Here is a 19,784-nt window from a genome sequence, read left to right on the forward strand (position 1 = left end):
TCTTGACAAGCGTTTTCTTCAATGCTTTTCCTTAAAATATCCAAACTCATCAACTGCAGAAGTAGTATTGACCAAGAATAGCACTTCATATGAATCCCTTTTGCAATGTCTCCACTAAAGTTTGGAGAATATGAACTTTGTATATATTTTTGTCTTCGTTACTAAAATTTTCTGAATCTATCAATTGATCAGGTAATTGATGCGCGGATGGTAGATGCGAATGGGAGGATACTGATGAACAGAACTTTAATGGGTGATGACCTGTTTTGGGCCATAAGAGGAGGAGGAGGATCAAGTTTTGGAGTGATCACTGCATGGAAAGTGAAGCTTGTTCAAGTTCCCGAAACAGTGACAATTTTCAATGTTCCAAAAACACTAGATAAAGATAATGCTGTTGCTACCACCAACCTTTTCCTTAAATGGCAAACCATTGCTGACAAGGTTCCGAAAGAACTTTTCTTGCACTCAGTTATGAGTGTCACAAATTCATCCTATGGTGGAAAAACAGTGCAAATTTCATTCACAGGGTTGTATCTTGGAACAGCAGAAAATCTTCTACCATTGATGCAGAACAAGTTCTCAGAACTGGATTTGCATTATGTTAACTTCACTGAGATGAGTTGGATCCAATCAGTTCTTTACTTTGCAGGCTATTCAATCAATGATCACTTAGAAGTGTTGCTTTTGAGAAACCAAACATCCCAAAGCTTCAAAGCAAAATCAGATTATGTAACTGAGGCAATTCCCAAGGAAGGTTTAGAGGGTTTATGGAACATGTTACTTGAAGAGAAGAATCCAATATTGATTCTAACACCTTATGGTGGGAGAATGAGTGAGATTTCAGGAACAGAAACACCATTTCCACATAGAAATGGGAGCATATATGGGATTCAATATTTGGTATATTGGGAATCAAATGAAGAAACAGAAAAACATGTGGATTGGATGAGAAGGGTGTATGAATACATGAGAGCTTATGTTTCAAAGGGTCCTAGAGCTGCATATTTGAATTATAGGGACCTTGACTTAGGAATCAACAGAGACAACACAACATATGAAGAAGCAAAATCTTGGGGCTTGAAATATTTTAAGTTTAATTTTGAAAAGTTGGCAATAATAAAGGCTCAAGTTGATCCTGCCAACTTTTTCAGGAATCAGCAGTCCATTCCACCTTTTAACTAGTTTACTCTATCAAATTTACCGTAGAATTTTTTTTTTCCACTTGTTACCTGACATATGAGTTGAGAGACTAACAAACTAACCATTTAGTTACTAAATAGCTGAATTAGTTAGCTAGTGGAGATATTTATCACAAAGTGGTTAGAGTAGAGCACTATCAGCTGCTATGCATGTGTATGATAATATAGTGTGTAAGTGAACCTCATTGTATCTATACTTGTATATAAGGCTTGTCATGCCTCACAGTTAGTTGAGTTTTTGCCATTTTCTAATTCAAGTCACATTTCCATCTTTCTCTTCTCTGTTTTTTCTGAGCCTGCACATTCTCTTGCTGCTCTCACTGCACCTTCAACATGGTGCGGTGAGCGTGGACCCAAAGAGGGTAGCATGTGCAAGAAGCAAGGAATTGAGGAGGAAAAGGCTTGATCTCTGTGCCTCAATCATCAATTCGAAGAGCACAGAACTCCAATTTCACAAATCAGTGAAATTAGGGGAGAGATGGCGGAACCATTCGCTGCGAACTCGAGTTCGTCACATTCTGCGGTAGAGTTACAAAGAATTACTGAAGTTCTGAATCAAATCGCGTCAATTCAAGCCCAACTAACTCGGAACAGCGCCAATTCGAGTCAAGATCCAACAAACCCTTACTTTCTTCATCCTTCTGAGAGCGCTGGTACTCCTCTTATCCCTGCTATTTTGGATGGCAAGAACTATGGCTCTTGGAGTAGATCGATGTTATTGGCATTGAAATCTAAGAATAAATTGAAATTCATAGATGGTAGTTTACCAAAGCCTGATGAAAATGATAGTGTGTTCGAATCTTGGGAAAGATGCAATACCTACGTCGTAGCCTGGATAAACCTCTCGTTAAGCCCTAGCATTTCGCAATCGGTAATATGGATGAACGTTGCTAGCGATCTATGGAATGACCTAAAACGCAGGTATTATCATGGTGACAGATTTCGGGTGGCAGAATTGCATGAGGAGTTTTATGCAGTTAGACAAGGAGACATGGATGTCACAACCTATTTCACTAAATTGAGATCAATTTGGGAAGACATAGAGAATTTCAGGATGATTCCTTCATGTGAATGTGGAAAGGATTGCAAGTGTGGTTTAGGTGTTATGAGAAGATACAAGTCTGAGGATCAAGTTACCCGTTTCTTGAGGGGTTTGAACGACCAGTACTCGACTGTAAGGTCCCAAATTATGCTCATGGATCCCCTCCCCGATATCCACACAGCTCTTTCAATGCTCTCTCAGCAGGAAAGACAGCAACATAGCTTGGAACCTATCTCAACTGATAGACTCGTGGCATACTCTGCAACTTCCTCAAACACTATGGACTTCAGTCAGAATGGAGGGAGAGGAAGAGGTAGAGGAGGTAGGCAACAAGCTGGAGGGAGAGGTGGTCGAGGAAGACAACAAGGGAGAATGCAGTGTTCACACTGTGGAAAATTGGGACACACCGTAGAGACATGCTATAAAAAGCATGGCCTTCCACCACACTTGAGGCAAAGGAATGGTGGAGAAGCTGCTGTAAACATAATAGCCACAGCAGATACTGAGGTTGCAAATGGAGAACTCAGTATGCAGTTGGGAGAGTCCGAGACTTCCAATTCTGGATTTACTGCAGAACAGAAAGAAGCTTTATTGGCATTGCTTCACACTCATGAACTAAGGAACATTCATAGTACCAGCCAAATTGTGACTTCACAGCAGTCACCACCTCATCAAGGTAATTTGGTGCATGTTTTGCATTTCAAAACAAGTGTTAAAGCCTTAAACATTTCAAAACAAAAGTGCAAATCCTGGGTAATTGATACGGGTGCTACAGATCACGTATCATATACCTTGGATGATTTTCAAAGCTATCAACAAATAGATCCAATTATTGTAAAACTCCCAAATGGTTCTTACACTACAAGCAGTATAATTGGAACTATTATATTTTCTGAAAAATTGTATTTGAAAAATGCATTATACATTCCTTCATTCAATTTCAAGCTAATTTCAGTATCCAAGCTTACAGCCACACTACATTGCACTATGAACTTTTCTGAAAAATTGTGTGAGATACAGGACTGCAGCTCCTTGAGGATGATTGGCAAAGCTGAGGTTGTTGGAGGCCTCTACACACTCAATAAGGAACATTCATTGCATACAAATTCTGCACCATACATCATGAGCATTCAAGGCACTCAGGATAGAAGTCTTTGGCATTGTAGGTTAGGGCATCCATCATTAAATAGCTTGAAATCAATACAAAAAATTTATCATTTCACTACTTGTAATGACACTGAGATGTTACCCTGCAACGCTTGCCACTTGGCAAAGCAAAGAAAGCTGCCATTTGCAGCAAGTAATAAGATTGCATCATATTGCCTAGAACTCATTCATGTGGATATCTGGGGACCTTTGTCTATTTTGTCCACCGGGGGTCATAAGTATTTTTTAACAATAGTGGATGACAAGTCTAGGTACACTTGGTTGTATTTCATGAAAGCTAAATCAGAAGCCACAAATTTGTTAAAATCTTTTGTCAACTTTGCTAAAACACAATTTAATCAAACTGTAAAAAAGGTGAGAACTGACAATGGACCTGAATTTTTAATGCCAGATTACTATGCATCCAGTGGCATAATTCATCAAAGAACATGTGTTGAGACCCCTCAACAAAATGGCATTGTTGAAAGGAAACATCAACATGTTCTTGCTGTAACCAGGGCCCTCTTATTTCACTCAAACATTCCTAAGTGCTACTGGAATTATGCCACTGCACATGCAATTCACTTGATAAATAGGCTGCCATCTATTTTCTTAAAAAATCAGTCACCCTACCAGATTTTGCACCATTCCTTGCCCCCTATATCCCAGTTGAGAGTCTTTGGGTGTTTAGCATATGCTAATACCATTACGGCAGGGAGAAAAAAACTTGACCCAAGGGCAAGGAAGTGCAGTTTTTTGGGATTTAGGGAAGGCATTAAAGGTTTTGTTCTGTTAGATCTTCGCTCAAATGAAATTTTTGTGTCCAGAGATGTAAAATTTTATGAAACTATTTTTCCTTTCACCCAAATGGTTGATACACCTTCACATCCTATATCATCACGGATTCATTCCATGCCTGACCTTTTCACATATGATACACATTCATACACTTTACCACAAGTCGAGCATCCACACACACACGACTGTCTGCCTGAACAGCAGATTTCTGCACCTACTCCACTAACACAGAGCACCACACACGTCATTGATCCATGCATCAGTAATGATTTAAACAGAGAAACAACTAAACATACATCTATAGATCCTGTTCATACCATTGACTCTCAACATCTTATTCCTTTAAGAAGGTCCACAAGAGAGCATAGGAAACCTGCATATCTTAAAGACTTCCAGTGCATGAGTGTCTCCACAGCCCCACCAAGCAAATATCCCCTCACACACTTCTTATGTTATAATGCACTTTCAGCATCACATAGAGCCTTCTCCCTAGCCATCTCCACTGACAAAGAACCAAGGTCCTATGAGGATGCCGTAGCTCATGCTTGTTGGAGGAATGCCATCAAAGATGAACTCGATGCACTACAGCATCTACAGACTTGGGAAATTCAAGCTCTCCCTCCTGGCAAGAAAGCCATCGGCTGCAAATGGGTTTTTAAGCTCAAACACAACCCCGATGGGAGCATTGAAAGACATAAGGCGCGACTCGTCGCGAAAGGATTCACTCAAGTACCCGGCATTGACTACCTCAATACTTTTAGTCCTGTTTTAAAGCTCAGCACGCTTCGCGTCGTACTTGCATTGGCTGCTGCCAAAGGTTGGTTTCTTAAGCAGATTGACGTCAACACGGCTTTCCTTCATGGTGAGTTGGAGGAAGAGGTCTATATGCACATCCCCCCCGGGTTGGATGCCCCGCCCAATCATGTTTGCAAGCTGCGGAAGTCCCTTTATGACCTGAAACAGGCGAGCCGACAGTGGAATAATATGTTGAAATCTGTTCTATTAGAGAGTGGGTACAGCCAATCCATGTCTGATCACAGCTTGTTTACCAAACACCAAAGCAGTGGCTTCACTGCACTACTGGTTTACGTAGACGATGTGGTGTTGGCAGGGAATGACATGAGTGAAATCAATTCCATTAAGGCATTGTTGCATGAGAAATTTCGTATCAAGGACATTGGTGATTTAAAGTTCTTCCTAGGGATGGAAGTTGCTCAAAGCAGGGAAGGCATTGCTTTATACCAACGGAAATATGCCTTGGATTTATTACGAGACTCTGGAATGGAGGCGTGCAAACCAGCTTCGACCCCAATGGATTATGGCACTAAGTTGACAAAAGATGAAGGGGAATTACTACCTGACAACAGCGCGTATAGGAAGTTAATTGGCAAACTCCTCTACCTGGCTAACACAAGGCCAGAAATCAGTTTTGCAATTGGCAAGCTCAGCCAATTTCTTGAAAAACCAACCACTTTACACCTCAAGGCGGCATATAGAATTTTGAGATACATCAAGATGGCACCTGCAACTGGGTTGTTCTTCCCGTCCAAATCTGACCTACTAGTATCAGGATTTAGTGATTCTGATTGGGCAGCGTGCCCTGATTCACGAAGATCCATATCTGCCTACTGTTTTTACATCGGGAATTCAATTGTTTCATGGAAAAGTAAGAAGCAAACGACTGTGGCATCATCTTCTGCTGAAGCAGAATATCGAGCGTTGGCCTCAGCCACTAGAGAAGCAATTTGGCTAAAGAAAGTCCTAAGTGACTTGGGTTTTGAGCTGGAGAAACCTATAAGTCTATACTGTGATAGCCAAGCAGCCATCCACATTGCTCACAATCCAGTTTTTCACGAACGAACGAAGCATATTGAGGTTGATTGCCATGTAGTAAGAGACAAGGTGATGGAGAAACTCATTCACCTACTTCCTATCTCGACTCATGAACAAATAGCAGACCTATTGACAAAGCCACTTGCACCGAAAACCTTCTCCACTCTCTACGGCAAGTTAGGACTACTAGACATTTGTACTCCTAACTTGAGGGAAGGTGCTACCTGACATATGAGTTGAGAGACTAACAAACTAACCATTTAGTTACTAAATAGCTGAATTAGTTAGCTAGTGGAGATATTTATCACAAAGTGGTTAGAGTAGAGCACTATCAGCTGCTATGCATGTGTATGATAATATAGTGTGTAAGTGAACCTCATTGTATCTATACTTGTATATAAGGCTTGTCATGCCTCACAGTTAGTTGAGTTTTTGCCATTTTCTGATTCAAGTCACATTTCCATCTTTCTCTTCTCTGTTTTCTCTGAGCCTGCACATTCTCTTGCTGTTCTCACTGCACCTTCAACACCACTTACTATTTTATCTTATTTAGTGTTACATTCATTTTAGGATTTGTTTGAACCTTATTCTTAAAAAAAAAATTTTAAATGATATTTTTTAAAATATTTTTTACAAAAATAAAAGTGATTTTATTTTTAGAAAGATATTTTTATCTATCAATTATATTTGAATAAAATAAGATAAAAATACTTTTTTATTTATTTAAAAAGTATTTATTTCATGTGTGTTTGGCCAAGACATAGACCTCTAGAACATGTGCCTTGTTTAGTTTGTAAAACACAAAGTTGAGAGAAACACACATACCCATAAACCTACACAATATTCATGTTTTTTGTGTGTCACTAAATTGATGAGACACGGAATTGAAGTCATGGATACTGATTTAAATTTTTTTTTACTATTTTATCTTTATTGATTTTTTAAAATTTTAAATATTTCCTTCTCTTTCTACAATCCCTAATTTAATTTATGAGGATAAAATAATTATTTTTAGTTATGTAATATCTTATGTTTTGCAACCAAATATAACATTAGATACATAATGTCATGTCTATTATTTTCAAACACTATACACAAACACAAATATACACAAACACAAATATTTTATGTCTATGTCTCAAGTGTATATATCTTAATGTATATGTTTTAAGTGTAAATGTCTTAATATCTATGTCTCAATATATACACAAATCAAATGAGTCTATTATGTAAAAATTATCTTTTTTTTAAAGAAAAAAATTATTTATTTTTTTAATATTTTTATTTTTATTATTAAAGCTTTATCAAATATATTAAAAAATAAAAAAATTATTAAAAAAAAATCTTTTTTTTATCGATTTGATGACGTCCAATCAAATCCTTAGTATTATTAGCTCTATATGCAAATAGTGAAACTTTTGTTGAACTTTAATTCTGTCTTCCATTTTATTTTCGGTTGATTGATCTTAATTTTAACTATAGCAATATTATCTCATTTTTGTTCTCTTTAGTGAGAAACAACAAAGTATTTATTCTGTAGGAACGTAGAAGGTGCATTAATTTTGGTTCCAAATCCATAATTTCTCCCAAAAAAGAGTGCTTTAATTTGACAATTGCCTATGTCACTCTACCATCCCATCTCCACTTCCTTATTCAACTCTCATATTGGAAATTTCTCCCATCTTATTCTCTAATTAATATTGGTCTACTTATGTAATTAAACACCGGAACACAATTATATAATTTTCTTCCACATTAGTTCATTTTCGGAGCGAAATTTCCGCCACCATTTAAAGTCCATGATCTTTTTTCAATTTCTTTTATTGGAACTCCATTTAAGTTGACAATAATCTCTTATTAATAAATCATAAAGATTCGAGTGGTGAGAATTAGGGGTAGTTTGGTTAAACTTTTATATTTTGAACATATTTTATTAAAATTGATTTTTGAAAAATAACTTTTTAAAAATTTAACATTTATATTTGATAAATCAAACTAAAAATAACTTTTAAGTTTTAACTAACACATGCAACAATAATTATTTGATAAAATATTTTTAAAAGTTTAAATAAATCATAACAAATATAAATATAATCATAAATTTAGATATTTATTAATATATAAAATTATATTAAATATTTTAATTTTAATAAACTAAATTTAATTTTGAAGAGTACATTTTTAAATTTTTTAAAAATATTTTTATCTTTTAAAAGTTACGATCACAAATAGATTTTTTTTATTTATTAAATACAAAACAAATTGTTTGTGTTAAAATACAAAAACTTCTAAAAAAAAGTTTTACCAAATAAAACCTCAAAATATATCGACCATACAAATTCTTCAAGAATATCAATATATACGGACTCTTTTATTTAGTATAAATTGCATTACATTATTATATAGCTTAGTCCAAATCATCCATCCTTCGTATATAGCAATGTACTAATAATAATAATAAAACTTATAAACCTCGTGAGATTTCGAAGCTGCTTCTTTGTCAGCATCTAAAAAGATAAATTAAAAGGAACAAAGAAAAGTGAAAACGTATAGGTGGAATCACATGCAAATGTATAATAACAAATTACAACATGTTAAAAAAAATAATAAACAACATAATATATTGATTAAAAAAATGTAAATTTTCAGAATAAAATGGTGGAATGGATCAAAGCCACGGCCAAATTAAAGTAAACATGATTAGATGAAGGCACATGGAATTGCACAAGTAGAGGAAGCTTATGCGAGAATAGTCGTTTTCCTTATCCATTGAAAACAAGTAGAGAGTGACTAGCAATTATTTTTGACGTTTTGTTAAATCAAAATGTCAAAAGAAAATAAATATAGTACACATTTGCACAAATAAAATCCGTTATCCTACTAAATTTAAAATATTTCTATATAATTTAATTATAATTTTTTATGAAGGTAACTAAAAGTTTCAAATTTTATAAATTAAAATATTTACATGATTAATTATATTAATAATTAATAAAATTTCATATTAACAATTAATTGATATATATATATTCCTTAGAATCCACTTTTTGTTCTACATTTTTTCTTGAACTGTAGTTCAAATGAAAAATCGAATTTTTCATTTTCTTTCCACCTGATGGAATATTAGATCAGTCTTCACTTTCAAATTAATTTTAATGAAAAAAAAAGCTTAAGAATTAAGAAAAGTAAATCTCAACTGTTTAAGTTTTATGGTCGGTAGTCAGGTCCAAGAGAACCATCTTTTCTACTATACACAGAAGCAGTAACAAATAAATAATAAAAAATGTATATTATTCTATTTGGATAATTATAAAAATAATGTCTGTCTCTCGTCCTATGTGTTTATTTTATTTAATTTAAACTCAATTTCCTAAAATGCTAAGAACATTTTTAATGTAAAAAAGATTAACTAATATTAATTCAAATATAAATAAAAAAATTATGACTTTAAATTACTCACCTCAAAACTAATATAAAGAGTCAAACTTATTTGCCACATTATTATCAAATCACTATATATAAAAATTTTGAGATAGCATTGCGTTTAAAGTGTACACACAGTATGTACACGTCTCTTTATAGAATTATATACATTATTGCGTTTTATCAGTTTATGATATATTCCTTTCTCACCATTCAGTCACATGCTTATGGGTTATACGTGGTTTCCCCAATGCTTATGAGTTATAACTTATAACGCTGACATAATTAAAATGATGGTGACGGTATTAATTATAATTATTAACATGTTTAAAAATATATAATTTATCATTGGCCGATAATCAATCTTTTCGGATTCAAATGTTGTTGTCAACTGGATACTTTTCAATTTTTTATTTTCATATTTTAAAGATTAATTATATATTTGTCTAGTAATGGAACCCTTAATTAGTTTATGTATGTTATACAATAAAATAGATTTTAGGGTCAAATTAAATAAATAAAATTATCAGAGTATTATTTTTTTTAAATAATCTTTTTCGATTATTAGTACCTTTTGTAGAAGTGACAAGTTAATGAGGTTTAGAGATCCTAATCAGACAAACATTAAAATTATAGGTCAAAAAGATAAACTGCAAATCGTTACAATATTTAAGTCAGTAGTATTTTAGATGGTAAAGTAAATAGTGTATTATTTGCTGAATTTTTCTTTAAAATAATTATTTAAATCAGTTTTTAAGGAATTTAAAATCAGACATTTTAGTCCCTAAAAAAATTAATATACAGATTAATACTCAAAGTTTTACTTCGACAGACAAATCAGTCTCTAGTTCATTTTTCAACAAAGTAATTACTTAGATCAGTCCCCAAAGATTTTAAAAATAGACATTTTAGTCTCAAAAAAAAATTAATGTACAAATCAATTCACAACGTTTCTCTCTGTTAGACATAATAGTCTCCTATCCAAAATAAAATAAAATAAAATAATTATTGTGTAGATTATTATATCTAACAAAGAGAAACGTTAGAAATTGATTTGTACATTAGTTTTTTTTAAGACTAAAATGTTCGTTTTTAAAATTTTTGGGAACTGATTTAGATAATTATTTTGCCGGAAATTGAACTAGGGACTCTGCCGGAGTAAAACCTTGAGGATTGATCTGTGTATTAATTTTTCTTGAAGACTAGAATGTCTAATTCTAAAATTTTTGGAAACTGATTTGAGTAATTACTCTTTTTTTTTATTATATCTTTTCAATATAACCGTAATTAATATTAAAGATATAATTATTAATATTATCTTTTCTTATCAATTTAAATTTTTAGGATAAATAATTTTATAAAAATTAAATATTTATTGTCTTTCATATATGCTTTTAAGTTTTAATATCATAATTTAACGGTTTCATGTTTAATAATTTTATTAGTTTTAAATTTTTAATAACTTAGTCGTACGTAATTTTTTTTATTTATTCGTATTCTCAATACGCTATTCTTGTCCATAACAGGAATACTGCTAATAATCATCATGCATGCTTGATAAAAAAAAAAGAAACATATTACACACTCCGGCCGGGCTTCAATTCATTTAATTTGTATCATTGCATGCATTGACGATATATATATATATATATATATATATATATATATATATATATATATATATATATATATATATATATAGTTTCTGTTTAATTTTTTGAGTTTAAATTAAATAATGGTACGGTTAGGTACTTAGTTTGAAAGTTATCAAGCAAAAACTAAATTATCTTGTGATAAGTTACAGTCACTTTAAGTGCATGTTTGGGCGCCATTATTTTGTTAAAAAAAATCTTTTTTCAATGAAAAAAGATCTTTTTTAATTTTTCAACGTGTTTGACAAATTTCTAGTAGTAAAAGTAAAAGCACTAGTAAAATAAAAAAAAGATCTTTTTTGAGAAGCTGTAATTTACATATTTTTTTAAAAGATCTTTTTTTCTTAAAAAAAAGATGTTTTTCATGTAATAAATAAACAAAAAAGTACTTTTATATTGTTATACCCAAACATAATTGATAGATAAAAAGATCTTTTTACATGAGATATCCAAACATAAAATTACTTTTACTTCTCTATAAGATCTTTTAAAAAAAGATAACTCGAAAAAAGATCTTTTTTTAAAAGCTCACCCAAACAAGCCCTAAGATTGTGACTAGCTAATAAAAAATCACAGCACCGTATGTAGCACACAGAAAACATGAACTAGCGTTAAAATGCAAGAAATATAAATCATATTAAAAGGTCCTACTTGATCTATATATTGCTAAATTAGTTTAATAATCAACTTTTTAATATGCTATATTTCATAATTCAGTAGTCTACGATCAAAACAGTATTACAAATAAATAAATATGTCAAGATCTGTTTGTTACAAGAATAACAGAAAGTATGTAATATATAATTATTACGTCTAAATTTTTTTATTAACTAAATCTAATTAAATTAGTCTAACATAATAAAAATTAGTTATGATTAACATTATTTTAAGTCTTATTATTTAATTTGATTGGATTTAATTCATAAAAAAAATTTGATATATAATATTATTCTATAATTATATATAGATAAACCTTCCAGTTAAAAATTTGTTTAAGCCTTAAATATATTAAGAATACTTTAAAATAAGAAATTATTCTTTAAAGGAAAAGTATATTATTTTCTTTTTTTTTGTAATAACAATCAATTGTTATTAAAATTAAAAATCAATATATTTAAATGTCATTATATTAAAATTCGTAAATGTTTTAAGAGTTTTGCAAACAAGTTGTCGCCTTAGAGCACTTAATTTTGAATCTTTTATTTAAAATATAGGATTTGAAACTTTAAAAGATAATAAATGTATATAAATTATTTTTAATAACTATATTGACCAATTTTATGTGCACACATAAAATTATTTGTTCAAAAGATATTTTTGCTAAATCAATAACTTCTATCCAAAATAGATTTTACCAAACAGATTTGCTACACATACAATTTTTTTTGACTTACAAGTTATACAAATTGGCCCAATTTCAAGAAAAAAAATACACGCACCACTCCTTTAGAATTGAGCGTTCAACGCACGCGCCTTAATTACCCATTGTGTTTTTTCACAACATGTTCATTATGTCGCACTCTTCCTTTTCTTCCTCAATGCAAACCGTCAAGATTCAAACGACATTCGAAACAAGCTACGATTTTGAAGAAACGTTCCAACTCCTCGCGAAGAGTAGAAGAAAAGATACAAATCTCCATAAAAAATCACAAAAAAAAACGAAAAAACATTATTCAAGGTACTCTTTTACTATTCTTCTAGTTTTTTTTTTCTAGATTGTCTCTGCCATGTGCCTCATCCTTAACCAGCAAAACATTAAAAGATTTTAAGAAGAAATATATTGTCTCCCCCCTTATATTGTGGTAAGGTATACTTCAATGAATTTTGGATGTATTTCTTAAATTCTTTGGGTGTATTTCTGTAATCGTTTGTGTATATTTCTGTAACCATTTGGGTGTATTTCTGTAATCGTTTGGGTGTATTTCTGAAGTTCAATTATCTTCAAAACGATTTCAAAGCTTGATTTCAGAAACCATGAAAATCGAAAAAAAAAACGAAGTAAGAATATAGAGAGAGAAACACACGTAAATGACGAAGAAGAAATCAGTTATAAACGCAAGTAAAACAATGAATGAAAAGGTAAAGAGAGAATGCACGAAGGAGATCGAACAAATTTGGCAAGAAATTCAAAAAAAAAACAAAATATTTTAAAAAATAGAAGTTATATATTCACATTAATTGATTTGAATTGATTTAAAGATTTGTTAAAGAGACACAGAATATAAACAATGCATTTAAAACTTTCGTTATCTTTAAACTTATAAAACTTATAAGCCCAAAACACTTATACCTAGATATTAATCCTTTACCAAATTATTCGTTCAAAAGATAATTATTTTTTGTACGTGTATTTGTTGTTAACACATTTTTCCAACTTAAAGAATTCAATATTCAACTTATTATTAAAAATCCTGCTCATTATTAATACTAAATACCTGATGAGGATTGAGGACAAATTGACTTCTATTTTTTTTAAGTAATAATTTAATAATTTGACATAAAAACAATTGTAAGAAAGAAAACGCTATGATTGGTTAATTTAAAAAAAAAAGTTGATTTTTCCAAACACCATCCATGGTATACGACAATTCTCCCACTACTACTAGTCAACAATGGCAAAGAAGCTTCCCCTTTCCAAACACGACTTCCCCCCCCCCCCCCCCCTCTTATCTCTCTTTCTCTCTCTCTCTATCTATATAAAACTAACTCACTCCCAACTTTCATCTCTGCACAAATTCGTACCTAAACATAACCTCCACCAATGGCAGAGAAATCATCTTCACCTTTTCTCTCTTTTTTTGTTGCAACTTGTCTTCTACTTCTAAATCTTTCTCTTTCTGTTTCTGCGGCAGCACCATCTCCTTCATCTTCATCATCTTCACTCTATCCCACTTTCCTTCACTGTCTCACACAGCAAACAAACTCCTCATCAACTCAACTCTCCAACATAGTCTTCGACAGATCCAACGCTTCCTTCTCCACGGTTCTCCAAAACTACATCCGCAACGCGCGTTTGAACACGTCATCAACGCCTAAGCCATTGATCATCGTCACTCCCCTTCAAGAATCCCACGTTCAAGCCGCAGTTATCTGCGCCAAGAGCATTCCTATCCAAATCAAGATCAGAAGCGGCGGTCATGACTACGAAGGAATCTCGTATATCTCTGATGAGCCATTCATCATCCTCGACATGTTCAATCTCAGAACAGTCACCGTCGATATAGCTTCAGAAACTGCCGTCGTTCAAGCCGGTGCCACGCTCGGTGAGCTTTACTATAACATATGGAAGAACAGCAAGATCCATGGCTTCCCTGCCGGAGTGTGCCCCACCGTTGGTGTCGGTGGACACCTCAGCGGCGGAGGCTACGGCGCCATGCTCAGGAAATACGGTTTATCTGTCGACAACGTAATCGACGCACAAATTGTCGATGTTAAGGGAAGAATACTCGATAGAAAATCCATGGGGGAGGATCTATTTTGGGCGATTAGAGGTGGTGGAGGAGCCAGCTTCGGCGTCGTTTTGTCGTACACTATAAAGTTAGTTACGGTTCCGGAGGTTGTAACCGTTTTTCAGGTTGAAAGATATTACGAAGAGAATTCAACTGATTTAGTTCTTCAGTGGCAACAAGTTGCTCCAACCACCGATGAGAGACTTTTCATGAGGCTGCTTCTGCAGCCTGTAACCTCCAAGATCGTTAAGAAAACGAAATCCGTTAGAGCAACCGTTATAGCGCTTTTTCTTGGCGGTGCCGACGAGGTAGTTTCGATTCTGAGCAAGGAATTCCCTGTTCTTCGACTCAAGAAAGAGAACTGCACAGAAATGAGTTGGATTGAATCTGTGATTTGGTACAACGACGACGCCGATTACAACAACGGCGCTAAGCCGGAGATTCTTCTCCAAAGAGATCTCAATTCTGCGAGTTTCCTCAAGAGGAAATCCGATTACGTTCAGACTCCAATTTCCAGAGACGGATTGGAATGGATCTTTAAAAGAATGGTGCAGTTGGGAAAAGTTGGGTTCGTGTTCAATCCTTACGGAGGGAAGATGGCTGAGATCCCGGCGGACGCGACGCCGTTCCCTCACCGTGCCGGAAACTTGTTCAAGGTTCAATATTCTGTGAACTGGGATGATCCGTCGGCCGGTGCGGCAGTGAATTTCACGAATCAGGCTAAGAGGCTTTACAGTTACATGACGCCGTTTGTGTCAAAGAATCCAAGAAGTGCGTACTTGAATTACAGAGACCTTGACATTGGCATCAATTCATTTGATGCGCATAGCTTTCAGGAAGGCGAGGTTTATGGCTCCAAGTACTTCAATGGCAACTTTGATAGGCTCGTCAAGATTAAGACTGCTGTTGATCCTGACAACTTCTTCAGGAATGAACAGAGTATTCCAATTCTTCCAAGCAACACCAACGCCTAATCAGTTACAGACTCATCATCATGTTATATTGTTGGACCCTAGAATTATTAATAGGTGGGTACTCCCATGAAGATATTATAATTGTCTTCATGTGATGATTTTTCTTTTTGACCTTTAGATGATGGAGTGTAGGGTTAGATTTTGATATGTTATAAAAGTGTTGTTTTTATTGGAAGTGTGGTCAAATCAATAAATCACACTTTTATACAAAGCATCTTCATAAAAAGATGTTTTTTGCATCTTCATTTGAGTAGCTCCCTTATTAATAATTAGCTCGTGAATATTTAAAATAATTTGTTGTTTATGTATGCTTGGCCTATATATATGTCGTCGTTTTTGTAATTTATTCTTTTTTGGGTAGGAAGACAGTAAACAAAGAAAAGACAGACACACAAAGGCCTTTATTTATTGGTTCGTTTTAGTGTCTAATAGGAATCATATTTATATGAGAAAGGATACTTACATAATTTTTTAAACATCTTCTCTACATTATAAAAAAGGGCCAATTCTATGGTACCTGTAATTTTGGTGTCGAAATTGTCGAAATTATTTTCTATGGTAAGTTTTAAATATTAAAAAATTGTTTATTTTTATATTTTTTAATTTAAATATTAAATTTTATCTCATTTTAATAAGTTAGACAAATATATATAGATACCATAATATGCATCTATAAAAAAAAGGTAGTTACTCTAATAAAATTTTTTTCATTATTATTGTATGAAGATAAATAGTACGGTTTAATTTTTATATATTATAAAAATATTATTTTTATTTAAAATATGACAAAATAAATAAATTATATTTTTTAAACAAAAATTATTATAAAAGATATTTTGACACCTTCATTAAAATAATTACCTATAAAAAAATATACAGAAACTTTTATTGATCATATGGGCAATTGGGCATGTGGTGAATGTGGCAGAGAAATCTGTTAAGTAAGCATTACTTTAATGGAAATTTGATGTGGATATTTGAGGGGTAGTGGGTATTGGCTGAAATATGTGTGATATTGTTTTGTAATTGGTGTGGAAGCGTGACAGCCGCGGAGCTCTCAGCTTTCCAAATGCTAACTAAATCTTGTGACCCTTATTTTATCTCTTGTCGGTTGGTGTCTGACCTACGTTCCTCTCATTTATTTTTGGTTATACTAATTACTGACGTAAAAAGTGCTAATTAAAATTTTAAGTTGATCTAAAATTATAAACGGTAATGTTAAAAAAATAATTTAAATTTATCTTAATAATTAATAAATATTAAATAAAATAAATTTTAATTTTTTAGTTAATTTTTTTGTTATTAAATATTATAAATATATTTTATTTAACCACAAAAGATATTCTAAAAAATTTGAAACGTAATCAAAACAATTAAATATTTTATATATTCTTAAAAGGTTTTAAAAATTTAGATTCGGATATAATTTTTTATAAATATAATTAAATAATAAAATATTTTTATCTTTAAAATTTGATAATTTTTATTTTAAATAATATTTTTTAAATTTTTTTAAATAAAATAGGTCAAATATTATTGAATTGTGCTTTATGCATCTTGTAAATAATTGTCTAAATGTTTTTACAATAATTAGGATAAAATAATTTACTACTTATAGAAAATGACAAGATGATATTTTTAATTATTTTGGTTTTATTTTTTTATTTTTTTAAAAATATTTTTATCATTTTAATATTTTTAAAGGTAATTTTATCAATTTTTTTTTGTGATCTATGGGAGATTAAGTACTCCATCAAAAAGAAAGAAAGGAAACACAAAGCAAATAGCCAAACAGGAAAAAAAACAAAAAGAAAAACTAAGACCTTCTAATTCTAAAAGTTCCTAAACTTTCATCGAACAGGGCATAGCTAATGTCTGGAGGGACATTATCAAAAAGGTGTAAACCAAGGTCCAGGTCTTGACTCTTTTTGGCAAGGAGATCTGCCACCGTATTTACTTCACGAAAGGCATGGCTCCAAGTGATATGATGAAAGCGTGTAGCAAGGTTTTGGATGTCTTAGGTGCACATGAATGTGCTGGGGACAACCATGGTTTATGAACTTGATAGCAGCAGCAGAGTTAGACTTCACAACCAGGTGTTGATAGCCGTTTCTAGTGGCAATATGCATCCCGTGAATGATTGCCCAAAGTTCCGCGTACATGATTGAGCAGTTGCTCAAGTTGCAGGAGTATCCTTTCAAAAATCTTTCCGCCGAGTCTCTGAACACTCCCCCACAAGCGGCATTGCTTCTATTAGAGAACCAGAATCCATCAACATTCAGCTTGATATCTTCACCATTAGGACGAGACCATCCTACAAGACAGACGTTAGCAGCTTGTATGCTTCTCGGATTGAGGTCCTTATTTGAAGTGAGGTTCTGAACTAACCACTCATTGAGGTCTGTGCTAACGAAAGAGCTATTGCCATTGGGGGGATTAAGCGTGTGCCATATACTCTTTGCATAGTAACAATCTCTCAAGACATGAATGGTAGATTCTTTCTGGTTTCGGCATTGAGGGCAGGCATCATCAGCGGTCAAGTGTCGTCGTCTTCTTTCCAAGTTTGTGAGGATGGCATTATGAGCTACTTGCCAGAGGAAGGTTCTGACACGTTCTGGTCCTTGCCAGTGCCACACTAACTGAAAAATCATGTTGGGAGAGTCGGGGACCTCCATGAGGAATTGATAAGCTGACTTTGTACTGAAGGATCCATCCGGGGAATGACGCCATGCAATACAATCAGCTCCCTTCCACGGCGATGAGGGAGAAATAGCAACAATCTTGTTGATAATGTCCTCTGGCAGCATACCCCGAAGCTTCCCAACGTCCCATTGCCCTGAAACAGTAAGAAAGTCCATCACCATTTCGGAATCATTGACATTACTACTTACCTGGCTTGTGCTCTCGCTTTGCCGTCCTACGCCTAGAACCCAGCAATGCTTCCAGAAGCGGATTTGGGAGCCGTCTCTAATTCTCCAAATGGAACTTTGTTGAACATTGTCCCACGCAGAACAAATACCCTTCCAAAGATTTGAGATACTACGCTTCCTTTCCACCTTAGGAATGAGATCTGTACTGCTGTAATATTTAGACCTGAGGACTCTAACCCATAGAGCATCCCTCCTTTCTATAAGCCCCCAACTGGCCTTCATCATAAAGGCTTGATTCATTTGGCTTGCATGTCTAACGCCTAGTCCTCCAAACTTTTTTGGCGTACAGACTTTCCTCCAATTAAGCAGGTGGATCTTCTTTGTTTGTTCTGTGTCTCCCCAGAGGAAGTTCCTGCAAACACGGTTAATAGTATTATAGGTAGCAGCAGACAAAATAGCAGATTACATTTGATATAAAGGAATTGATGATAGGACAGATTTCACCAGAGTTACTCTCCTAGCAAGAGACAGTGAGGAGGCTTTCCAAGAGTTTAGGCTGGCATGGAGTTTATTGATAATGCCCTCTAAAGTATGTTTAGACACTTTAGAGTGCAGAATTGGGACGCCCAGGTATTTCCCTAAGTCGTCAGTTCTGGCAAATTGCAAGGCATCACTCACTTCAGTTCGAACATTGTGTCCCACATTCTTAGAGAAGAAGACCCTAGTTTTTTTTGCTAACCCTCTGACCGGAGCTCTCGCAGAAAGCCTCAAGGCACTTATTAATAATATTAGCTTGATCCATATTGGCTTCAGCGAAAAGGATAATATCATCTGCAAAACACAGGTGCGAGATAGGGGGCCATCCTTCTTGAGGAGTATTGGTTTCCAGAAGCCATGTTCCACTGCTGTATTGATGAGTTGGGACAATCTCTCGATGCAGAGAACAAAAATGTATGGGGAGATAGGGTCTCCTTGTCTAATACCTCTGGAAGGCGAGAATTCATCAAGTTCCTCGCCATTCCAAAGGACCCTCATCCTTGTTGTCAAGATATAGGAGAGGATGAGATTGATAAAGGCCTGGGGAAACCCAATATCGACGAGGGTGTCCTTGATAAAATCCCATTTTCTCCAGGTCAATCTTGATGGCAATCCACCCTTTCTTCCCTTTCTTCTGTCCATAGAATGAATGACCTCTTGCGTGATGATAATGTTGTCGAAACTGTCTTCCGGGAACAAAGCTGCACTGGTTCAGCATAACTAACTTATCCATAACTCTGCATAGTCGATTAGCGAGAATTTTTGTTACCGCCTTATAGGAGACATTGCAGAGGCTGATGGGCCTTAACTGTTTTAGATGAGAAACAGGTTCAGTCTTGGGAATGAGAGTAATTAGGGTCT

General features: G+C 33.8%; 2 protein-coding genes across 2 annotated transcripts; both read left to right on the plus strand.

Moving 5' to 3' along the window:
* Positions 1-207: 207 nt before the first annotated feature.
* On the plus strand, positions 208-1,182 carry LOC112794621 (monolignol oxidoreductase AtBBE-like 13). Its single transcript, XM_025836610.3, has one exon. The coding sequence runs from the start codon at positions 208-210 to the stop codon at positions 1,180-1,182; it is 975 nt and encodes a 324-aa protein (XP_025692395.3).
* A 12,437-nt stretch (positions 1,183-13,619) lies between these two features.
* LOC112796203 (berberine bridge enzyme-like 21) lies at positions 13,620-15,992 on the plus strand. Its single transcript, XM_072235047.1, has 2 exons — positions 13,620-15,574; positions 15,790-15,992. Exon 1 carries the CDS (start codon positions 13,855-13,857, stop codon positions 15,514-15,516), a length of 1,662 nt encoding a protein of 553 aa, XP_072091148.1. The 5' UTR covers positions 13,620-13,854; the 3' UTR covers positions 15,517-15,574; positions 15,790-15,992.
* Positions 15,993-19,784: the final 3,792 nt, after the last annotated feature.

The sequence above is a fragment of the Arachis hypogaea genome, chromosome 4, assembly GCF_003086295.3.
Source record: "Arachis hypogaea cultivar Tifrunner chromosome 4, arahy.Tifrunner.gnm2.J5K5, whole genome shotgun sequence".
NCBI lineage: Eukaryota > Viridiplantae > Streptophyta > Magnoliopsida > Fabales > Fabaceae > Arachis > Arachis hypogaea.